The following is a 26,348-nucleotide window of genomic DNA, read 5'->3' as shown; positions in this document are numbered from 1 at the left end:
TGATTTTAGGCATATTTTATTATAAACACAATAACAACATATGTTCCACATAATGGTATGGGATAACAGGCTCTGAGTGGTACATTCCAGTAGGGAATTGGAGGGCACTTAAGGGGAAATGTATTTAAGACACTAAATCACATCCATTCACATTAAATTACATTACATAATATAACATTAAAAATTACACCATGATTTGAAAAGCACGTTTCACTATTAAAATGGTTGCAGCCCATCCTATTATGTCCATGCACACCATGAGACATGAGACACAACACGTAAACACTGTATAAACTGTTAACAGTTAACAATCCAGTGATCCCTTTTTTGAACCAGCCACTTGAACTGTGTTGCAAAAAACGCATCATATGCAATACAAACCACACTGATAAAAACTCTGTATTTACAAACTGAATATATTAACTTTTCATTATCCTCACACGGAGGAGACTTCAGTAAATTCATAAAACCTTCCAGAAACACCTCACTTCTGTAGTTAACCTTCTCCTCCACAGCCCAGCAGTCCAAGGAAGAGGAGCAACATGATCACCCTCAGTTGGCTGCAAATGGAACTACACTACAACTCACAATGTTCTACTCACCATGCTGACAGGAAACCATTTACAATCATGCACACCGAGAGGAACACAAACAGCAGCTCCAGAAGGTCATGCTGATCCTATAACCACTACAGACTGTCCTGACCTAGTCTATTACAAATACTCGACAACCACACACAGAACAGACATACAGCAAACATGTACAATACACACAAATGCAAAGATAACTACACCCCACTACAGCAAACAGGATCCATACATACATTTACTGAGAGGGTTTCATGTGGACGGAAAAGGCTTACATCTGCAACACTGTACGAGGAAAGGGTAAGTCATTAAAGGCACTTTAAACAGACCGGAGTTACAATGTTCTCTTTGGAGGCTCGCACACCACGTGTAGGAGACACATATTAAACAAATCATATTAATACTGTTTCACACATGATTGATACAGGGTCACATTTCAACTCATTGAGACTAAAAGACTAAAAACAGCCTGGAAATGTAGAACAGGGCTGTGGCTGGTTGGTCAGTCTGTCACAATACTGTAGAATTCTTTATGATGTTGCATTAGTAGGCCTGTCACAATAGTTACACTATAGATTATAATAAATTAACATATGAACATATATTTGGAACATTTAAGTGCTTTGTTAATATCAATGTCAAATTGTTCTTAGTAATCAAGGTCTAAACAATTACAATTACAATCTCACTTATTACAATAATTTCCAGAGCAATATACTGTCCAAACAACATAGTTATTGTGACAGGCCTATTGTTTTGCAGTACCAGTAGAGCTACTATTGTGTAATATTAAAAGGACTAAAAGGATCAGCTCTATAAATAGGTGCTGAACACATGCAATAAATAGGACACATGGAATAAAGAGGAAAACTCTTTCTGAACTGCATGCACCTGACTAAGATCTTCTGGAGAGAAACCAGAGGGACAGTGAGGCTGAAGAGCATATCTGAAAGGGTTTGTCATTTTTTCAGCTTAACTTCACTGGGGTAAAGGACACTTTCTGTATATTAGCTAAACCAGCAATTCGTAGGTTATTGGATCTATGATATACTGTACATATATTGCACAACACAGAACCATCAGGAATATGGCTGATCCATCAGATACTGATATATTTGAATTCACGTAATTGCTGTGACAGAGCTGCAGCAACTCACTGGAGTGTCACTGAAGTAAGATGATGCATGATGATGAAAAGTTATTGCCACCTTCTGAATATTTTATCACCTACAGCTGTTCAGCTGTGTGCAGGACGGTTGTCGCACGATCTGATATGATATTGTACGGAGTTGCCAGCTGAAGCTGAGCAGGAGTGTTTATAAGGAACTGATGAGGGAGGCTGGATTGAATGTGCAAGTATAGAAGAACAGGTGTGTTCTGTATCTGCTGCTCACTCCACGGCCATCTGTTCAATATGGTCACTCAGCAATTTGTATTGCTCTGAAAAGGAGAAAGAGATCAACAATAGTAAATTTACATTGTAATGTTAGTTAGTTAAGAAAAAAACAGCCAACCCATGTTTTAGAAAGATTACACTATATTATTATTATTACAGCCTTTTATTTGTTCTTAAAACAACTTCAAATCTTTGTCATGGATTTTAAAAGATGATGGACATATTCTTTTCACATTCTAGTTAATGCTCAGAGGAGTGTGTCAAACTATTCCTGTAGATTCCTAAAGAACGCTGAATTCACTCTCATGTTTGTTAAAACAGTTTGAGATTACTTTTGCTTTGCAACACGATGCACTGGACATGACTTTGTAAGTGAAAGTACATGAAAGAGTCTGTTTAAGTATATATGTGATTTTCTACCTTCATTCAAGTGTCCAATAACGGCCTGCTTCTTGAGAAAGTCGTTGCAGAGCTTCTTAGTCAAGCCAAAGGCCAGCATATTATGAGTAAAGGTCCTATAAAAAAAAGACACATCAGAAACATGAAGATCATGATGCATAAAATTAGAGACCATAGAGAATTGGCAATTTTCTCTACAATACATATTCTCTTCAGAGAAAGAAAGTCCATTACAGAAAGAAGCAAAAACTGCTGTTAATTGTCAGTGTCAATTAATTCTATAGGTAGTTATTATATTCGCAATTTTTTTTCAGGTAAAAGTGACAGTGTTATTTAAAAATAAATGACTATAGAAATATAGAAATATTATATGAGGACCAGAAATTGTTTAAATTATTATTTTTTTTTAAACACAAGGATATGTACATTATTGACCCATGTCACTTTATTGCAGACATCACTCACCCCAGCTGTCCGAAGGTGATGTTTTCGTCTATTCTGGAGCTGTCGTCTTTCTCTTCCTGAGTCATGTGACACCACTTTTCCCTGAAGAAGTTGAGGGCAGAGGTCAACACTCAAGCTTGTAAGACCTTTGTCACATTCACTGAAGCCAATGCAGTGGGAGACTAGAAGTCTTTTGTTAAATTTTACACCGCAGTTCTTTTTTTCTTTTTTAGAGAAAAGGCTGTCCAGCACAGTTTGTTGATTTTCCTGCCCAAACACACATACTAGGGCTGAAAGATATTGTTTAACAAAAAAATTAGTTCTTACATAACAGCTAAAAATAATGTTTATTCATAGATATGCCAAAATAGTAGCAAACTGCACCATTTACAGCTATCAAATCTGAAATCATTTATATTTATGCCTAAAGGAGTCAAAACCGTACAGGCACAATAAAACTTGTATGAAAAGCTTTACTTAATTACTTAATACTTATTTGTATTAAACAAAAGTTTAATTTGGATATTTTCTAAGAATAGTAGATAGATTCTATATGTAAAGATGTACAATCTTGATGACCCCATTTAAAAAAAAATAAGAAATTGATTAGTCTCCCAGCAGCACTAAGACATACTAGACCTGGTTATTAACAGACAAGCTGCATTAGGTGTATCTGGGCAGGAAAGTGACCAAACAGTGCGGGACTGGAAATTCCAGAACCGGAATTTGGGAACCCTGCCCTACGGTACACAGAGAATATGTGTGCTGAAACAAACAGCATCATGAGCAATGGGCAACACTGCAAAAGGACAGACAAAGGACATGCTAATGTAGCATTACATTAGCACTCAGGCATGCACATAATTGAGCAGAGACTGCAGAGCATGTATCAATTAAACCCATTCAGCAGTGTTTTTGCAGTCAAGGTCAACAATGAACATAAAGCAAACAGTAATCAGCAAAGAAAATATATAAACATGTACAGCAATGGTAGAATTCCTTCAGAACTCTTTCTCCATGTCATGCTGTGTTTCTTATCACACCATATGTCTCAAAATTAAACTGCATCGCGAGTGTTAGTCATGACAACATTTTGCCATTTTTAAAATGCTTTGATCTTTGATCTGATGATGTAATTAGTCATTAAGTTTGTTGCACTTGTTTAAAGGGAGTGAACATTTATTGCGTCTTGAACAACATCTTCAACTACAATTCTATGCAAAAGTCAGAGAGAACCCTTCATTTATGTTTCTTAATTTCAGCCAAAACAGCAATTGTATACAAGATAATTTTTTTTCAGGAGATATTTCTGAGGATATTAGAAATAAGAATGCAATTAACACAAATAATGAGTCATCAAATGTAAATAAATGTGTTTCAAAATCCAACATTTAAAAATTATTAAAAGCTACAAAGAAGAGCAAAAGGACAGAAAAGTAGAAAATCTGCAAATCAAACTTCTGAAGCTACTTTATATTTTCAGAACAATTAATTTGCCACACCACTGTAAAATAAAGCTGCTACAAAAGGTTCTTTTAGTGATTTCAAAGTTTTAAAAAAGTTAATATAAAGGTTGTTTAAAAACTTAAAGGTTCTTTACAAAAACGGACCAGCATGGATTCTTAATGGCACTGCCCAACAAATCCTTTGATGCAGCTTTATTTTTGGAGTGCATCAGTAAAGGTTTTTGGGATTATGTAAATGGTTAATGGTAAATGCTCCAGCTCCTTAAACTGATCTTTGCAGATGTGGAAAAGTCTTCTCTGCATGACTAAATTTTGAGTTTTCAGAAAAGCATGGAAGCTGTAATAAAGAACATTTTGGCCACACTAAACAATAATTAATGAAGTCCATCCATTTTTTAAATGGATCTGGGCAGTGTTTCTTCTGTCTCTGGTAGCATTTCTGGAAGACATTCTCTCCTCATTAACATGCTTTACAGCACTAAACTGATAATAACATCCCAGCAGAGGGCGCTAACAGCTCACAAAGTTTGAAAGCCTAGGCTGCAGTTCTCGGCTGCTTTTTAACAGAAAGTTGTTAGAAGTGGGATCTTTCTGGTGATATAGTCATACAGTTAGACTGTTCCAATGGTAGACTGTGACCAACAGGTCATTAAGGAGGAGATTTCACAGGACAATCCTACTGTGAGGCTGACCTACTTCAGCTGCAGCCTAGGAACGCAACTGAAGACAAAGCACAAAGTCAGATGTGATGAGTTTTTCTAAAGCTGTTTTTTTGTATGTCTATTAGAGCTAGGCTGATATGGCCCTAAATAATATTATAATTTTATAATTTTTTTTATAATTTTATAATTATAATATTATAATTTCCATTTCTATGTCTTATTATATAGACATAGAAATGGAAATAAATAAATATTTTTATATTTGTAGAATATACTACTGCAACAGAATAAATATTTATGTTTTATACATTATAATAGTTTTAAACATTCAGCAAAAACAAATAAAAAATATATTTTTAAGACACTAACTTACAATATCTTACCAAAAGTCTGATTTTGTATAAAAGAAAAATAATATATACAAATGCAACATAAATATTGCTTAATGCAGCAAATAAATAGCAAAATACTAAAGTGCAGAATATTTAGTGCATACATATAAACTGCAAACAAACAAAATACTACAAAAAAAATGATCCCATGTGGATTGTTTTAAATCACAATATTACTGTCACAATTTATTGCTTACAATACAATAGGGCACACCTTAAATTCTTATACTATACAATCTACTCCAAAATGTACAAAAAATATTTCTCTGTGACCTAATGTAGACCAATGGCAAAATGCAGAGAAAAGCTACATATTTATGAAGAGGTGTAAGAAAATATAGATATATTGGAAAAACAATATTTTTTTTGCAACACAGTATTGAATTTTATTTAGCAGTTTATATTGGTGTCGGACAGTAATTTATGAATAACTTCCACCTCAATGCCGTTTTAACTGTAAATGCAGTAAACAAAAGGTCATCTCTGACTTTACACAGTTCCTTATTGTCTTTGGTGATACCAGTTCTGTGTTGCTGATCCATCACCAGCATGGTCATATTTCATAAAACAGAGAATTTTCGCAGATCATTTATGAATTTATGAGTCCCACAGCTGAGAAAACCTTCTTACACAGAACATGAACAGTCCACATGCAAATGAGCTGAACAGTGCATTCAAAGCATGCAATGATAACTGAGTGTATGATACACATACAATACAAAGTGTTCACAGAAATCAGCACACTGAGAGCAGCGCGCCCGAGAGAGAGACCCGGACACTACTACCCAGAAACCACGGCCTCAGGACCGAGGACAACTACTGAAATACTCATTCAGTTCTTAAAACACTTCTCTAAACACAGTCTGCTGCGTAAATTCATCCCACAGGGACATGTACAAAGAACAGCAACGCAGTCTAAATGAGAAATTTAATGGCCCTTGGCTTATTTTAGAAGACAATTGTGAGTGAGGCAGCCTCTAATATGAGTTTCAGGAAATAGGCTCAACATAGATACGTTTGCTCAAGTTGTCTTACATACTAATATGGCTGGTACGCCTAGTAGACTAATAAAAAGTCAAGGCATGGTAAGCACTTTGATTTATCACCGACCTGGTTTCGCATGAGCACCATAAGGAATGAAGCTGAAACTACAGTGGAAAGATTAAAGTAGAGTAATTTAAAAGCAAAGAAATGTGAATAAGGTCCAGTTCTGCTGAATCCAACTGACCACATTATGTGATCAATACAGAGTACTGTGCAAATGTTTTTGCACCTGAAATCTAGAGTGAGAAAGCCCCTTATCTGGGCAGCATGTGTTTATTGACTCAGAAAAACACCAATATTATAATAAATCCAAATAACTTAATACTAAAATAGCGGGTTTATATCACTGTGCCAAACAAAACATCTCCAAAGCTCCTCTCATGTGAGTCTAGTAATATATATTCTGATATGCCACATGTCATGGGACAGGAGGAACACATCTCACGGAAGCACTTAACTGTGGAATATGTGTGTGGGGCCTCCTGCATTGAATGTGCATGTCATTTCTCTGTTCACACAGACATTTCTAACCAGACACTGCCAGTCATGATCAATACCACCCACTGCACTGTCCACTGTAGGTGGTAATGATGCCTTCTATGATGTATTCTTTGTTGCCATTAACACACAGGACAATGTGCAACCTCACTCACAAGAGAACACCTCACAGCTTATGCAGGTGTGGGTGTTTCTACGCCGTACCTTTAGATAACACTTTATGATCAATTTACGTATTTCTATCCCATGACTTTTGGCATGTCAGTGCATGGTTTGGAGAATCCATCATTTATTATTTACTTGAATTTGTAAGCAAGACATTTTATTTATTGGATTTTTTTCTTCTTGCATTTAAAATAATGTCTGCACAGGACTGTATCTATACATACAGTCAAACCCTGCCATACTAGAGGCTGGTAACTTTTCAAGATCTATACTGTAAGGTAAAAACAACCCACAGCAGATCTTTGCGGGGCTATTTTGGCTACGGTTTCCTCTGTTTTTAAAAGCTCAGCGAGTTTGTTATCAGCCTCTTACGCAACTTCCTGCCAGGCGTACACTCTGCAGACAGATATTAGGGAGGATGACTTTGCAGCTGAACCGTGTAACGTCCCCAGCATTGCTCTGCAGGACAGGCAGGGTGAGTAAAGTGATGACCCTGCTTCTGACCAGGGTGAAACACACTACGCCCTTCCGCTGTCACAATCTCGGCCTTTGTATTGCAGCCCTTATTGTGTTATATAGCTTTGAAGTCTCGCCCTGGCCCTTTTTCTGTCTAGTGGTGTCCAGGGCAGCAGACAGAATGAACGACAGACCTCTCATCTTTCTCCTCCTCAGCCGTCCGCCTGCGTGAGGCAGCAAGGCACAAGGAGACAAAGTGTTAAAGTGGCATGCAGAGAGAGAAAGAAAAAGAAGGAGAGAAAAAGAGAGAAACAGAAAAGAGAGATAGGCTGATGAGCAGATTGGTGCAGCAGTGTCTACCACAGGGACATCAAATGAGCTTCTAGAGCACAGCAAATATAAGACGTTTCCATTTAAGCATTTTAAAGAACATTGTGGAACACACGTACACACACGTCTTCCTCGCCTTAGATATGGGTTATAACACAAAAGCAACCTCACACCCTTGCTCTTTCACACTACTTAAAATCACATGATTTATATTGTGTATATAGTCACACCTAGCTGAGATCACCCAATAGCAGAGCTCTCCAGTTCCAGTTCACAGATGGGTGTTCTCAAGGTTTCAAAAAGTCAAAAAGTTCCTTCTCTTACACACCTGAACCAGCTCATCAACTACCAAACCCTTTATTAACTGAATTAGGTGTGTGAGAGCTGAAATGCAAATATAATAGAAAAACATTGTAGTCACTTTAAAAACATACACTGGACTGACAGTTTATTAGATTTACCTACCTTGAGCCTACATTCACTGGCTTTTTCATCAGATACGTCTAATATATTGGTACACTTTTTTAATTGACTGTAGCAGCTACACATAAATATAATTTTTGTAATCATTATTTTATTTGATAAACGTTGGAGTTTTTAAAATGAACTTATGAATAATCTGCATTCCCCAAGTGCACCTACAGAGGGAGCGCTTTAAGATGCAGACTGTGTTCATGTGACATAACTAGGCTGGAGGCAGAGCGAGGTAAAGCGATATTTAGCTGTATCTAAAAACCATTGAGGTGCTTAAATCAATACCTGGAACTCCAACTGCAACCTTCACAGATAAAATGTTTTGTCCATATTGTGCATCCATCTGGACAGAAGTTGTCCTATGCTGGTGCCTTACCACTGGCAAATTAAATGTAAATTCTTATCAATGTCCATTACTGGTCAGTTTAATCCTCCCTACATCTATCCTTCTTATTTTTCAATTTTTACATGTCAAATTTGGGTGGATCCAGTTCCTTCCGCTCATTGTAGGGCACATGGCAGGAATATTATCTTTGGAAAGGGCACTTTTATTCACTTACACAATTGCAACCTTGAACAGTGGAAACCCATGCAGGGTCTGGGAGAACACACCAAAATCCTTAGAGATAAATCAGAGTGAGGATCGAACATACTGTACTACCTGTAGGTCTCAGGAGATATGAAGCACACACACTACCTGTGGCACCACCTTGCTGCCCTCAAAAGAACTTCTATTTACCCATCTTTCTTCCCGGGCAGTGTCACAGGAGCCTACAGAAAATCTTTATGTACAAGGCAACAATATCCCCTGGACAGGGTGCCTGTACATTGTAGGGTCCCACAAACACCCATCCATTTCTTTTCACAATTCTAATGTGTGCTTTTAGAACTTTACATGGAGCATCAGCAGGGAAGCTATGTTGCCTACAGACAGGGAAGTAACTCAGTAACATTAGTAACATTCCTAAAAATGAGGCTGAACATTTGCTTTGCAACCGTGGACGAAATACAGATACACCACTTCCTGTATTTTGAAAACTGTATTTTTCCAAATCCTGTATTTTAACATTTTAACCCTAGATATACATAATGAACTGGCAACTCATTACATTATCTAATTAACAGATAATATTCCACCATCATTTAAAGCATAGGGCACAGTCATAAGGAGCACCCTCACCTGGTGGTTGGGGATCTCTTGTTCCTCTCGCAGTGCACAGCATCGAAGAACGCAGCATTCCAAAACCTCAATGTGTGCCTTCAAAAAGAGACGAGGACATCATTACAAGAGAGGCCGAGGTGACGATTTATTTATTTTTAATAGGATGATCATATTACTCTGATCAGGGCCATATTATCTTCTCAGAGCCAGCAACATTTATGTACTCTTTTGAGAGGTTAATATAAAAATACATTGTGCAATAATTCTGCTCTTTGTTTGGTGTGGTGTGAAACAACAATGTCACTGTCAATTGTGTAACTGGCTATTCACACAACAACTAAAAAAATGTTGCAATGAATGAATATCCACCCACCAGATCGGCTGCTGCTTGAGGTGTGTATACAAGTAAATCTTCTCTCCCTCTTTCTTCTCTGGTGATGCAGGTGGAGAGGCTGCGGCACAAAAAAAACACACCCATCAGAACCAGAACAGGCCTTAGAAGCATGTGGAGACAGGAATATAGCTCAGGTCAGTTTGGGACAGGCCTTCAGAATTGCTTCTGAGGAAAGTGGTGCTTGGAGACACTGACAGCTCATCACTTGACAGACTGAGAAGCAGCAAGCGAGAAAAACAAGTTAACAGTAAAAACAATTTAAACATAAAGAAAGCTCAGTGGAATAGAGAGCCACACCAGAAACCAGACTAGCTGGTCTGATTTTGGGAACAAGCATAGCAAATAGGGGTGGGGTAAAAAACTAATAACGTGATATATTGTATATATTTTGTTTGTGATACATTATTGATACATGGCATCAATTATCAACACATTGAAACAAAACATAGGAGCTCTAAATTCCCTAAGACTGGCCCCCAAATTTGTTATGAATTAAGTTACTGCTTCATTACTGCATGTGGTGGTGCTTAGTAAATTAATATGTTAAACCTTGGATTTTTCTTTGAAACTGACACCAGTAAATACATTTTACACCTTGGTATTTGCTTATTTAAGAGTATTTTATCCTCTTCAGTAACACAGATGCTGTGAAGTCTTGTGATATTTTGAGTATTGCAGAATCACAGTATTGTGATAATATCATTATCGTGGGCAATGTATTGTGACAATATTGTTTATATGAAGATTTTAATGGTTTTCCTCTGACAACATCAAATTAACAAGTTGCTTGGCATAAATATATAAACTGGTTTACCTGGTGTTTTTGCTTTTCCTTCTGCTGGACTCTCTGGCTCACTGTTGGTGAAAAAGAACAAAAAGAGTGAGTGTGAAATCAGCTGTAGCTGTAGGCACCTGTACGTGGACGAAGGTTTAATTAAAAACAAAGGTTTCTAATTGTTGATGACATATTCTGGAATAGTAATTGTTCATAGAACAAATTTATTTTGAGGACAAACATTTAGAGGTTCCCATAGCATTTTTAATTAAAACAAATATCAATTCAAATCATGTTTGTCTGGGATTTTTTTACCAATTCCTCCTTGCTAAAAGTTAGTAGTTCTTTTATTGTCTTAGGTTTTCTTGCATTCACTGCTCTTTTGAGGTTTATCAACAGGATTTTCAGTAATGTTGAGGTTAAGTGATTTACAGCCAAGGCAAAACCTGTAAGAGCCATGGCAAAAGCTCCAGTGCGATTCTTTCTTCTATTAGTAAAATTGTGAGAAAAAATTGGAACACAAGCCCAAATCATGACCAATCCACCCCATGCTTAACTGTTGGATATATGTTCTTTCAATTAAATTCTGCATTCTGTTTTTTGCCAGTATATAGTACATTACTCACTGCGACCAATAAGTTCTATTTTAACGTCATCAGTATGGAACTTGTCCCTAAAATGCATTATGTTGGTTTGGATGTTTATTCTGGTATTGAATTAATGTAGGTCATGCTTCTGCAGGTGATACTGCACAATAAGAACATTGTTTGCCAAGAAAGCTAATTGCATGCACTAGCCTTGTTACACTCAGACCATGCTTTGTATAAAAAAAATAAAAAAGTAAATAATTTGGGTCAAGTCCGATTTGCCCTGATTAATGTGCCCTGTGCATAAATACGTTATAATCCTACTTCCGAACATGTTTTGAACATTTATAAATTTGTACATAAATTCGTAAAATGCCCAGTTATAGTACAGTAAACACTATTTGCAAACATTTATACCCAAAACATGTCGTGACTTTACGTTAAGTTATGATAAAAACAGTACATTCTGGCATTCTTAAATGCAAGGTTTTGGTTTTCATGAATGCAGGTAAAGACTAAAAGAATCAGTATTCCTCACTCATTCTTGCGGGTGGAGGGGCCTCTCAGTTTGCTCTCTAGACCCCCAAAAAAGCTCTTCATGTCAGTCTTAGCCGTTGTATTTTTTAGCAGCTTCTCAGCGATGTCCTTCTTGCCCGAGAGCCAGACCTTTCCACTGCGCAGGTACGAGTCAATGCCTGCACTCGGCCTGTCCAGGAGCTCTGTGGGTGACAGATGTAGCTTCCCTGGGAGATTGGGGAATTATCACACATTAGAGGATGTACACATGTAAGTAAACACAACCACAAATCCAAATGTTACTGCTAAAATCAGAATCAAAATGTTTATTAAAATAAAGAGCACAGCACTGGTCTAAACAAAGCAGAGAAAATTGGAAACAGAAGTAGAGTAACTAGAGTCAGACTGAAGTACAGATTCCTTTAATCAAAATAAACCTACTGGTTTAGTTTAACTTTTCTGTCTAAATTTATATTAGTGTGACTGCTAAAAATAAAGCCAAACAAAACAGAACTAAAAAACATGAATAATAAACTTTGCAAGAAACCACAAATAGAAATGTGAACCTATGCCTATTTGTACTGCTTTGGATAGTGGAACCATTATACTACATAATACTACTTAGAACTTAGAACTAGTAATTAACTCCTTATTTCTGTTAAATGAACAAAAAAACCACATTCAGCATTTGACTTAAGTGAATCTCCAGTCTTACCAAAGTAGTAGTACGTAAAGCACATGGTCATTAAATGCTTGGCAGGGACATAATCATCCATCTGGTAGCATCTGTCAATCAGTCAAAGAAGAGGCCAGCTTGAGGTCATGACACACTAACAGTGCATATTCAGACTGTACTTGGAATAGACACACACACACACACATGCGCACACTCACACACATTTATACATACACACATGAACAAATATTGACTCTACAGGAAGTCTTCAGGAAATTAAGTTGTGGAATGCCTTCCAAGAATGCTACGTGACTACTTGGGCCTGTGTCCCAATAAAACACAAATAAAGTCTCCATCCACTCAGCTGAATCATCAAGACACCAAACCAAGACAAACCAACAGAGGTGACAGCAATGTCATGTTTCCTTTAGCCTCGTTATCAGACTCAACAAAAATATGTGCAGGCTGATGGCCTCATTAGAGAAGCCTGAGCTGGAGGGGCGTTTATAGTTCCTGACATTTCCACATGACACGCTTCACCTCTATGAATCATGTAGAGAGGCAGGGGTTAACACAGGAGGATGTAAGCTTGGCATTCAGATAATGAGTGACGAATGCAAATGGCTTGTGAAATTACATGCTCTTGCAATTTCATTCGCTCTGTAAGAATACTTATTATAAATTTAATCCATGACATTTGGACTCTCATAGCATCATCTCAGCAAAAAGGAATGAGAATTGGAGGAGCTGGAAGGTGGAGTTATTAAGCATTTTCCAGATCATGTAATCAGTCTCAGGTTGCACAGGTTGTATGGATTGGATACTACACTTACTCAAACAGAACGACTGCAAAGGACTGGACCAGCCTGTAGAACGTCTGCTCACTTACACACTTGGAGTTACAGCGCTGTAAAAAAAAACAAAGCAATGACTTCATCATATTACTGTCTCTCGTATATCAGTAAACATATTATATATCATTCACGCGGTTGTTTTAGTAGGTAATAAAAAGCACACTGTATAATTATTATATACTCTACTGGATCCAACTTACTTCCCAACAGCTACACAAGTGCTCCAACATAAATACAGTGTGTGTATAGACTGAGGCTACATGTCCAGCATGTCCAGCATGTCCAGACACCAGTTGTTGTTAAAGAGTTTTTTTCCTAATACCTGGACACTGACGTATTTGGCGAACCACTCTCTGCCTTTGCCATTCTCTCCACTGCACAGCTCGCCAAAACGGGCCTTCTCCTCCTGGTCAAAGTCCTCCCTGAGAGAGAGAGAGAGTAAATGAGTGTGAGAAACAATGGAGAGAAATCCACAAACATAGTATTTGAGTGACTTAGTTAGGTCTTGAGATCTGAGCAATTAAATTAAATCTAAGCAGGTGATGATTTAACATTGTTATATCGCAAATAATACTTAACCTTTTATCACAGTTTATGATAGTATTACAATAGTGCGTTAAAAATATCAAACACAATATACTTGCAGTATACATGAATAAGTATTTCACTGTAATGTAAAAACCATGAAAAAAAATCACCATTGTTTTTTACTTTTTGACATTAATTCTAATTCTAATTCTATATATCTATAGTTGTAATTAATAATTTGCACTGATTTTGATTAAAAGATAAAAAAAGGCTATTTTCTGATCCAGCAAACATGTAATTTTGGTTCAAGCTAATTGCATGTCAATGATGATATGTTTGAACATAGTAGTCTGTTTTTTGACTGATTTTTTTTTTTCTTTTGGGACACCTTTATTACTGGATGTTCATTAATTAATTTACGTAATTCTTTCATTTTTACCTGATCTTAAAGGATGTCATGTTTTTAGTTTCTCATAGACTTTTATTTCGGGCTGGGTGGTAGAACACTTGGTGCTCTACACTGTGCACTGTGTATGAAAGAATAGCACTATAGCCTACTGTGAGCTCAGACCAATAACACACTAAAACAGCTGTACAAGCATCAAAAAAAGCACTGGATCCCAATGTGAGAGGAACATGTAAAAACAATATTATAGATGAACATGAACATGCAGATTCACTACTAGCATGTGATCCTTCTTGGTTATGAAAGCATTTCATATTGATTGGTATAATTATTACTGACTTACTTTCCATGAAACAACTTCTCTACGTAGGCCTTCATAAATTCTCGCCGTTCTGTCACATCTGGGTCCTCAGCACTGTGATTGGATGAGGAAGAAGACCGGCGTGACTGTGAATGGTGGGATGGAGAATCTATGGCTTCATTCTCACTGTCCGCAGACTCTGTGGCATCGCTGTCGTCTGCACCCTCCTCTGACTCGTGAGCAGCCAGTGTTGGGGCAATAGGCTCAGGAAGCTTCATAGGGGCTGCAATCGGCTCTGGAACAAGAGGCTCCCCAAAGAACAAGTCTGCTCCACCAGGAAGACCAACAGCAGAAGGTGCTGTCCCTTCTGTGCTGGAGGGAATGTCAAAGTCTATGAGGTTTTCCACTGCAGCCCCCTCCATACTGATCCAAGAGGGAGATACAGGTGGACTGTTGAGGTCACACGAAAGCAGGTGGGCCCACCTCAGCTAACAACCCACAGTGGAGAAGCTGCTGTACCACGTCTCTTTATCCTACAGCTGTACCTGAGACAAAAAGAGACATACATCTGTAATATGGCAATGCAGAATGTTTTATGAAACATTATAAAACATAGACATTTAACCTCTTGAGATCCTTTGTCCTCATATGAGAACACTAGATTGTTGCTTCTCTGCACCATGATATTGTGTTTTTGTTTCAGTGTTGACTTTTTAGCCTTATATGGAGACACGTTCTGTATTATCTAGTGGTCGCATGACAGCATTACTCAATTTATTGAAAGGAGGATGGCAGAAATCCCAGTCAAAAGTTTCTATAGCCAGGTAAATATATCTCATAAATGTTTATGTTTGAAACTAGTTTATTTATGTACAATAACATCACTAGCTTTATATGGCAGGCAAAAAAAAAAAAAAAAAAAAAAAAAAAAGCAATATCAAGCTACAATAAAAAAACATATCTAAAAATAATCAACAACTGTACCCTTATGAGGACTTTGTTTTTATAAAAATGACTTCCTGTACAAAGACAAAGGTTAGTTTTTATACTTGTTAGGTCCTAATAATAATAAAAAAACAAGGATGAATATAAAATGCACAACAAGCAAAAGTCCGGATCGCAGAAGGTTAAAGACTAAAATGAAAAAAATAATGTAAGTAATATTATTATATTCTGCTGTCTGTAACAGATGCATCAATAAAATGAATAGTTTAAGCAAATTAAAAAAGAGACACATGAATATCTGATGTGTGCTCCTTTAACTCAAAAACAGCAAAACATGCTTGGCAAACATTGCTAACAGACACTTGTTTTCATCTAGATTTCAGCTATATATAATGTGATATAAGCTTATTTTCTGGTTGCTTAAGAATCAACTCTGAAATGTAAACATGTCACCAGACTCTATTGTATAGGCTATGTCTGTAGGACTGGTAGGATTGTCTTTCTCTAGTTGTGCTAGTGGCTAGTTCTTGAGCCACAGTGTTTCTATATGCATTTGAAACTTCCTTAGTAGCACTGTGAGTGATTCCTTTTCCCTTGCTTTACTGTCTGAACTGGCTTTAAAGGCAAAAAGCATGTTTTGTCAGGCCTCTGGCATGACCCAGCACCTTCTTACAGTAAAACGTGACTGTGTTTCCTTTTAAAGAAGCACATTCTCACAGGCTAAGAGGTATTGATAAGAGGCTGTGAATAACATGCAGGCAATTGCTTCATCTTATCCATGAGAGAAAGCCATCTGTTTCCTGCGCAACCACTCTGACTGTAAGCTAATCAGCAGCATATGATTACAGCATCTGTTTCACTCTCATACAGAGCACATCATACAGTAGTTGAATAAACGTTGGCTCATCTATACAGAAAAGCAAGTCTGCATTGATCTAACGCTATTCATTAGCTTCATAAAACACAAATCCCCAAGGTTTTCTAACCCATAATCACTCCTTCAATGCAAGCATCAGTGTGAGAGTGTGAAAGCATCTCCCAACTGCCTGGAATACTGAGGATGGCATTAGGACTGATAGGGTGGTTATGTAATGCAGTATTGCAGAAGCGTGACTTGGCTGATGCACGCACGCACACACGCACACGCTCGCACACACACTGGCACACGCACATACACACACACTTGTCCACAGATACACCCACACACATCAAGAAAAAGGTTTGGGGGCAAATGGTGCTTGGAGAGCCATACTGTCCACTTAATTTCATGCTAATAGCAGAAAAACATCACTCTGCCCTCTCTTAATTTCACAATAAAATGAATCACTGCTATAAAGCAATCCTGAATATCCCCATTGTGGCAATCAGTGAAGTACTACAGGCTGTTACGCATTCTGCTTCCCCAGCACCCCACTGTTCTGCTTTCCCAGCAAGCGAGAGGCACGTTTCTGCTGATTCTGACATTCAGCACAGCGTGGAGTGTGGAATCACCTCTCCGGGATGCGAGAGGTCCACGCATGAGTACCCCTCAGAAAAAACACCCTCACCCACACGCTTTACTGCAGCACTCACTTCCGTGAAATGACCTTGAGTTTGAAAAAAGCAAGATAAAAAGTAATTTATTTAAATATTTGGTGCATCCTTAATTATTCTGTATAGAATACAGAAAAAAACATCAATAAAGTATTGTATATGTTATGTTAAATGTTTTGTAAAAGAGATACATGTGTTATGAATCCTTTAAAATATTTAAATAATTCTATGTAAGGCTCTTTATTAATCATTTTTATCAAAACATGTCTCTTCCTTGGAGTCCCTTTAAAGTAATTTTGTAGTGTCTAAAAAATGGCCTGGTAATCTTATTTTAGACAGCAACTTTTTTATTTGAGCGCATGCTGTATTTTACTGGAATAAAAGCAAAGCAGTATAATATCTGCCTTTAATTCTTGATGTTTTTACACCCATATTTGGTTAATGACCACATTAATCACAAATGCATCAAGAACCTGTCTGCTAATGATGGGGGGCTGTGTGGCTTCTGTTGTTTTGTTCAACTGTTGCTATTTTTGGCACAGAGAAAATTTTAAACAATGGTGATGGCCACAAAAAAAGAAACTGAAGCAACTTAAACCCCTCAAGGAACAACACATTATATCTGGCTTTGAGGGCCTCAAAGCCTGGTTTGTATTTATGGAACCGGTGTAAATTATACTCTGCTACTCTAAAGGGAGCCCAGGAGCAGGAAACATTCATTCTTACAATAATTCTGTTTCAGCAATTTTAAGAGTGCTTTTGAGATAAATTTGGAAATAAATGAAAAATAATTTTTTGATTCTAGCATCCCAAAACTGCTGCACCTAACAAGCCATATTTGGTGTGATAGTGCACTGATGCATTTCTAAACCCTTAATGATCGGTTTTATGATTATAATTCAGACACTGTACAGCCTGCACTATTTCTGCTTCCTTGAGCTGGAAAACAGCCCCCAGTGTACCCCCTTATTCTCCACCATCCTCCCCCGCTCCCTGTCCATCATAACGCCCCCGTGCTCTGCGCCCTGGGGCCCTGCTCTGGCACTGGTGCTGTCAGCCCCCGTGATGAGAGGATCCAGAGCTGGGATGACTGTATGAGCCTGATCTGTGGGTTTTAGGCACGAAAGATCAAAGCGGAGAGGTAGATGGAGGGTGAGCGCTGAAGAGCGGAGAAACAGTATAAATCGCTGCAGAGAGAAGGAGAGGGACACAATAGGCCTCAGGGGAAGGGAGGGGGGGTTAAATTGGTCCGTGCATTTACCAGAGAGCAAGGTCGGGTGGTCAAACTGGAGATGAAAATAAGGGATGCATTCAAACATGCACTCCAAAAATACTGCTTACTGCATTACTGGGCTAGAGGAAGCATTTTTATTCACATCGAGGAAACGGAGGAATAATATAATATATGCTTTGCATAAAGAAAAAGAGGACTCCAGCAATGCTGAAGTCTGTAAAAGAAGGGCTGGATTATATTTAACCACAGCGAAACGCTTTCAGGAACTGAACATCAGGTGCGAGTGACTTCTCTGTGGTTTTGAACAAGGTCTATGAATATGCTTATCGTGTGAAACAAAATGCCCACAGAGAGGTTTATCAGAGTTATACATGAGGATTATTATGCAACATGTTCTTCAATTTTCCCTGAGGAAATCTAGCCCATCTTCCATCATCAGTGTTCTGAAGAGTGAGACATTTCAAAAACTCTTTTGCACAGCATGTTCCACAAATTACATTATGCTAAACAGTGGAAATGGATGATTTTTTTTTTTTACTGCAGATACCGATGCCAGATTTTCACTTATCTGCCCATACCACGTAATGATACAAAAAATTATTTAGAATAATTATTGGTGTCAATAAAAAAAAATCTAATTACAACAATATTCTGTGATTAATCGTGATTAATCACACTTGTTCTTCTTAAGATTTGAGCATTAATAAATGGATATTTAAATGTAAATAAAATAATAAATGTAAGATTTAGCATAATATTTAACATATTAGTAGAGTATATTAGTGGTGGAGTCCATCGCTTAAAAAAATTATCACAATAATATTCTGTGATTATCATGATAAAAATTACATTTCAATTATTGGCACTGTGTATATGTTAATGATGTTCACCTCCTACAACACGAACACGCTGCTGGATTCAGTCAAGCATCATCTAGTGGTGCGCGTGCACATCAGCTGCTTTATGTTATCGGTTGTGCCCTCTATAGCAGATACCACTAATATGTGTAAGTGCCAGTACCAGCACGAATATGGATACAGTATCTGTATCACTAGTGCAACACTACTAAACAGTGTAGCCAAAAATAGACTGTAATAATAGCAACTGCCTAGATGCCTTAAAGATGCTACACTGCTATTAACTCCTGATGCGAGACTGTGTTCCCTTCTTCGACCAGAGGGCTTTGCATCAATGCCTCGCAATCACACAGGCTGAGAAAGGAGATCTGCTGCTTGGTTGAGAATGAAAGGACTCTAATCTCCAGCCTCTAGAGTTTGAAACACTCTGCCAAGACCAAAAGAGCTGCTGTTCAGCCACAAGTGAAGACCCATCTGCCCCCTGATTCCTTGCGCATTCCCAAATGGGATCAAGCCATAGTCCTTTGACAGGACAGGCCAAGAGCAGTCACAACAAAGGCTGCCTTTGCCAGCTATTGAGTCTGTAATTATAAGTGGACTTTGGCTATTGTGATTGGTAAATATAGGTAATCTCCTAATTATCCTAGTTTTGCCTGAAAGCTTAACACAAATACCTCCAGTTTAGAAGAAGGTCAACAACCCTAAAAGTTGTTTAAGTTCAGTTTAAACTCATTAGATTGACCTACTTTTTCCCAGAAGTTACAATAAAAAGGTTCGGGAGTCTGCACTATAACTACAAGTATAAAACTATAAAAAGAGAACTACTACAGCAACACGAACCAGCTTCAGCATAAGATATAACAGCTCAAAACACCGGTTAATACATACATATACATCAAACAGCCATAACATTAATAACACCTTCTTGTTTCAACACTTTCTGCCAACTGCATCAGCTACACTAACCATATAGGATCATGTTGTAGTTCTGTCATTAGAGACTGTGGTCTGTCTGTCTGTCTCTGCATACTTTATTATCAGCCTGTTCTAAAATGGTCAGGACACCACACTACCACCACAAAAGCAGCTATTATTTGAGTGGTTGGTCTTTTTCAGTAGCTCACTGACACTGACATGGTGGTGATGTGGTAGTGTGTGTTGCACTGGTCAGCCTCTAGTCCTTCATCAGTGGTCAAAGGACTCATGCCCAAGGAACACTGTTGTCTGGATTGGACTTCTGGTTTGTTGACTCTTCTTAGACCAGCAGTGACACTAAAGTGTTTAAAAACTCCAGTAGCACTGCTGTATCTGATGCATCATTTCGGCACAACACACAGTGTTGAGAATAATACCTATGCTGTGGTGGTCATGAACACTGAAGAACAGAGTAAAAGAAGGATAATAAAAGTATGCAGAGATACACGTGGACTACAGTCCAATTACAGAACTACATAGTTCTCCTATATAGTCAGTGGAGCTGACAAAATGAACGTAGAAACTAGGAGGAGCTGTTCATTTTATGGCTACATACATGGCTCTCTACATAGGAGAAAAACAGGACAACTGCCTCCAAATACCAGTGTTTCAGATTAGTTTGTTTAAGCAGGATTGGCCTATTTGAAAAGTGTACCCTTACTATTAGCCATTCCAATAGAGGTGCTATGGGACATTATCATTATTGTAACAGATCTTTTCTCAAAGAAAATAACTTAATCTGCACCTGCATTTACTTTAAAAATGCACTTCAAATCCAAGATAAACAAAATAAAATGTGTAATTTCAGCAGGGAGTTCAAACTGTTGCATAACGCTAAGGCTATATCTATAAATAGTAGTTGGATTAATCATCAGAGAACATATAGCATATACTGTATATGGCTCAGGTGGATGGAGGTTACTTCAGCACATTTTTGTGCACATTACTCTAATGGTTAGACACCTAAAACAATGCACTCAACACTGTCCTGCTCTGAGCAATTCAAGAATTTCGCAAAATCTCACCCAGGCGTTTAAAGGATTAAAGGACATTACTTCAGTGAGTCTACACCTATCTGCTCAGATGCAACAGTGACACGGCAGCGTTAGCAGTACTTATGCAATCTCTCCCAGAGCTTTCAAATGTCTGCAGGTACAAAGAACCTTGTGTACCAGGCGTCTATGAATAAGACTGCTGATCTAGGATCACTCTGATGTTTGATGCGTACAATTCCAGTATTATCATGGGGAGGATGTGAATATGACAGCACACACAGGCCTCGTCAGAGAACAGGCCTCCCTCCCAAAGCTCTCTCTCCAGCCACAAATCCCTGCAAAGATGTTACACATGCAGCTCTGTTTTCTTATCAGGATCTACCTGATAGCAGGAGCAGTGATATTCACCAGTAATCCACAAGAAATAGTATTTATATAACACTGACTAGGTTTAAATATGGGATGTGTTCCAAATCTAAAGTTGTGTAGAACAGTAGGTTTGTTTCAAAAGTGCTGCTTTCCTGGTAATGGACATACTGTACATTCAGATTCGTATTTTTGTGACACCACTTCAATGGATTAAAAATGAAGCATTCAAGATGTCATACAATTGTTTATTTTACCTGATCATTACTTCAACAGGTTTAATACAAATATTTCAGCAACAAATTTTACAGCCTCTATTACAGCCTCTATTTTCACAGGACCAAATAAATTGGAAGACATCTTCAAATGCTTTCTTCCTTTAGTTTTGTCGTTAGTAAATATAAAGAAGCCTGCCTAACTGGGAAAATATAATTCTGAACACTTCATTATTAACCCTGCTATTACTATCAACAGGCATAGTGTATAGGCTAATCAATTAACACCAGTGACTAACTGGTAGCTATACATGTGCATGCCATAACAGTACCCCAACTATATTTGACAGACAAGCTGGCATGACTCAGATCATGAATTATTTATTTCTTCCTCCAGGCACAATTCAATCTCGGTTTTACCTGTACAAAGAATCCTGTAAAAAGTCCTTAATTCAACATATATTTTTGACTCTTGCTCCAAATACTTGTGTCTTGACTGTTTTAAAATAACAATAGTGATATATTAGGTGCAACAGCTGCCACATCTAGTAAATGTATTACACCTATAATTTGAAAAAAATGATTTTGGACTTTGAAACCATAAAATGGACAAATCATAGATCATACAGATATTTAAATTGTTTGTAGCTACCTCTCTATTATGGAACCTCTCTGTTTAAGGAACGTCTATTAGAATAATTGTATTGTGATTGAGATCAGAAAATCACCCACACCACAAACAAGAGTATTTAGAGCTGGATGACTAAGTATTAAAAAATAATTAACTATGCTTTTGTTGGAGCTAATGTCTGTGGCAAGACTGAGGCAAGGCTTTCTACTAGTCTCTGGAGACCCACTGTAAGTATTTAATTGCATTCAGAAGCCAGAGTTATTATTGAGATTGAGATATTGTTTAATCACCACTAAACCTTAATCCAACTCCCTAAAGTAGTACTGGATGGAACACCATCATTCCAGAGTTCCACTGTGGGTGTGTAGTCAAAAGTTTAGGCACACCCTCTCATTCAATGTTTTTCTTTGTTTTTTTTATTATTATTTATTTATTTCCTTGGGGATTAATATTAAAGAGATGAAAACATGGGAATTAATTATACACATCCACAATCCCAAACTGCTGGGGAAGGAAGCACAATGGGACATGGGTAAATATCTCACTCACACAATTTACACTCAACTTAGTCTGTGTCTCCAAAAGTGCCCAAACATAACAGATTACATATTTACTCACTAAATATTAGCACTTTCTACATTTAAACCACATCTAGACATTTAAATGCCTTTTAAATCTTTTGTTCAGCTGTTCCCAGCTGGTATTTCAACGTTGAATCAACCTTGATGTTGTGGTTGAATTTTAAAAAGTGAATCAACGTTGATATGGTAACGTTTTTGCAGCATTGCACGTTCAACCTTTAATGAACCGTATCTCATTAAAACTATTAAACCCTATGGCTAACGGAGTGTTAAAGAATATAGAGTACAAAGAATATTACCCACCACTATCAGTCTGATTCAACATCTGATCTCAAAAACACAACAGTAAAACAAATAGAACATAAACATATCCTCAGGTATGGTAAAGAATTGGTGCCAAATTAAAAAGCAGTTACTGCTAATAAAAGTAAACCACTTTTTCAAAAGGCAAAAGGTTGAGGACATTATGTTGATTCAACGTTAAAATCTATATGTTTGCACAACCATTTAACATTAAATTATGTTTCAACGTTAAAACAACAACAACAATAATCATCACATTAGTCTACTACCAAAATAATCATTAGTTGCAGCCCTAAATCCAGGTGGTGACTTTTTTTATATAATTTAGGCTTTTCGTACAGTTAGCTGGCTACAATATTTTTTACATAATTAAACGCAGGAGGTGTGCAAATATGCAATTTTCGCCCTAAATATTAAAAACTATCCTCTGACTTTCACTTTAGCTGTTTTATCTGTATCGAGCTGCTAAAATGAAACCTCTCCCTCTCTCCCTCCCACTTTTTCACAATGTAAACAACACACGCTGTGCGATCATCTGATGGCTGACTGGCTGCTCCGGGAGGCAGCGCAGCCGCGGCGGAATGAATGGGAGGGAGGACGCGGGACTGGAGCGTCCAGGCGCGGGCAGAGAGCCCGCAGAGCGTCGGGTGATAAACGAGCCCTGCTGGACATGCTGCTGATACGGGACAGCACACACATGAAAACACAGCCGCTGAGCTGCTGCTGCTGCTGCTGCTGCCATTCCTTAAACCCTACTACACCTGTTCAGAACACCACAGCGGGAAACTTTACCACAGCAGCGAGAGAGGCTACAATTCTGCTTTAAAACAAAACCCGAATACAGCAGGAAACACGGCTATACAGCTCAGTATCCGCCGCTACTTACCAGAACAGTTCCAGGCTGAACTACATGCTCTCTCTCAACCCGCCGTGCGCGCGCGCTCCCGTCTCTTCTCACTCCGCTCACTCCAGTCAGCGGTAACTGCGCACGCGCGATAGCTCGAGTGGACGAGGAGGGGGGAATCCAGTGACGTCGACAGAAAGAAGCACGTGACCGGGTTGTGCGCGAGCACTGCTCACTTGTCGATGGACACGACGACACGAGAGGGGGGTCGGTGATTCCCATCCTCATCATCATCATCATCCTTTATGTGTTTGTCCTCCCAGAAAGCAAAGAACGTTCATTTACTGGTTGCATTACATATTTTAATAGACATCTGTTAATGTTGAATTCTGACGTTCATTTAAAGGTTTTGATAGGTTGGGGCTCTGAATCTACACTCACATTGCTTATAAGCACAAGGTGCTCACTTTTGCCATTAATAATTAAAATTCCCTTTCTATTTCGCAAGAACAGAGCCAGCAGCAAAGCAAAGATGTTGCACATGCAGCTCTGCTTTCCTATATAATATCTAATGGCAGGATGATAGATATTTACATAGTATTACAAGTAATTCACAAGAAATTATATTTATATAGCAGTACATATGAAGATGGAATAATTACCAAATCTAAAGTTGTGTAGAACATGTGGTTTGTTTTGTAAGTGTTTTTTGTAATTTCAAAAGAAATCAAGATGTGATTAAAGTGTTGAGTTTTTTTTCATTACTTCAATGGGTTTCATACAAACATTTCGCTTATAATTAACAGTGGTAAAACTATTCCAGGTGACTCTACATCATGAAGACACTAAGATTAAAATGCCAAGAGTGTGCAGATCTGTCATCAAAGGTAAATGTGGCTACTTAGAACAATCTAAAGTGAATAAAGTGGAATGGTTTGATACAAATATTTTACTTATATGGTAATATTGATATGTTAAAGGTTTTTAATGGCCATTAAATTTGCAGGATGTCCAGCACATATCACTGAGCTTTTAGTGTCTTTTGTGTCACTACTGATGGGGGAAACAACTGTTGAATGCAATGGCTTTACAGACCATCAAATCAGCACTAGGGGTAGTGTGTCACTCCAGAGCAAAAGCAGGATTGCTCACCATGAGGCATTGTGATGATGTCAATAGGCTAGACCCATCACCAGCACTTTCTATAACACTGTATTAATAATTGATTGTAACCTGTAATACTTGCCTGATAACTGTCCTTAGGGGACTCGTGGTCTGCCAGCTCTCTCCTGAGTGATCGAAGGGCCCTCGATTCACTAGTGGGAAGGGGGGTGAGACTGCTGCTCCGTAGAACCTGTGGGGGAAAAAGGGAAATGTTATTAATAATATGTTGTGTAAATACTTACCGGTAAATTGTATTATTTTGGGGTTAAAACATGTCTATAAATAACTGATATCAGTAGTGTGTACAAATTAATGTTGTTTCTGTATGTATATATGTATGTTTTAGTCACCCCCTAGTAATGGTAGCGGCCAATTGTTTGGTGGGTGGGGCTACAGCCTTAAAAGGGGAGGCGTGACTAAACTTGGGCCGCCTCTTTGTATTTGAAAATGGCTTTGTTAGAGGGAGGTACGGTTCTTGTGCGGCAAGCCAGCTGTGACCCTTTACTGGCTGATGAAAAGTCAGGTAGCCCTCATTACTTTTAAAACTCTTTTCTTTTCATTTTTTGTACAGTTTTTCTTTAACATTTTTTCTGCGTGCTGTGAACTAAAATAAAATCACTTGGGATTTTGCACTTAACTCGGATGTGTTCGTCTCTCTCTTGTTGGTGGAGCCCACTTTCCAGTCCTTACACTCCTCCACACATAAACCCAACAGCAGCAACATTCACAGGCATCCATACTTTATCTTTGGACAGATCCATTAGCAGTCTGTAGCAATTCAGGTTTCTTTGTCACACACAACACCGGATGTGTCAAGTCTCTCAACCAGGCAAAATGTATTTAAGTGTGTTGTATATGCATGTCTATCAGCAATCTTTCATCAAGAGGTACACTCCCTTAAAACACTTATGCTCTCTTGAGGTAAAACCTAGTGTTTAATTAAATAACACCTGTAATTATTTATATATCTGACTGGGACAATTGCATGTCACGATTTTGCAGCAGTCAGGTGGGATATTTCTTTTGTCAGTGAGTGTCATAATAATTAAGCATCAAAGAAGAACAGCAGTTTAGAGTGAAAAAATAAGAAGGACTGTGTGTGTTTGCTTACTGCCTTTTATAGGCAACTGGATCAGGTGGATACACAATTATACAGCTTTAACCCTTAGCATGTTGAACTTCCGCTCCTCCAC

General features: G+C 38.0%; 1 protein-coding gene across 2 annotated transcripts; it reads right to left on the bottom strand.

The window, feature by feature from the left end:
• kiaa0513 (KIAA0513 ortholog) lies at window positions 1–24,226 on the bottom strand. 2 transcript variants are annotated; one of them, XM_007249206.4, is made up of 13 exons: window positions 24,034–24,226; window positions 14,555–15,057; window positions 13,600–13,699; window positions 13,257–13,330; window positions 12,463–12,533; window positions 11,770–11,974; window positions 10,684–10,724; window positions 9,849–9,927; window positions 9,494–9,571; window positions 7,704–7,733; window positions 2,848–2,928; window positions 2,404–2,498; window positions 1–2,027 (listed from the first exon to the last, which is right to left on the bottom strand). In XM_007249206.4, the coding sequence occupies exons 2-13, from the start codon at window positions 14,932–14,934 to the stop codon at window positions 1,978–1,980; spliced, it is 1,284 nt and encodes a 427-aa protein (XP_007249268.2). In that variant the 5' UTR covers window positions 14,935–15,057; window positions 24,034–24,226; the 3' UTR covers window positions 1–1,977. The 2 variants fall into 2 exon arrangements, with proteins under 2 accessions (XP_007249268.2, XP_007249269.2); XM_007249207.4 differs by lacking the exon at window positions 7,704–7,733 and having other exon boundaries at window positions 24,034–24,222.
• Window positions 24,227–26,348: the final 2,122 nt, after the last annotated feature.

Source organism: Astyanax mexicanus, chromosome 9, assembly GCF_023375975.1.
Source record: "Astyanax mexicanus isolate ESR-SI-001 chromosome 9, AstMex3_surface, whole genome shotgun sequence".
NCBI lineage: Eukaryota > Metazoa > Chordata > Actinopteri > Characiformes > Acestrorhamphidae > Astyanax > Astyanax mexicanus.
The sequence above is the reverse complement of the archived record's forward strand: the minus strand, read 5'-3'. Positions and strand labels throughout refer to the sequence as shown.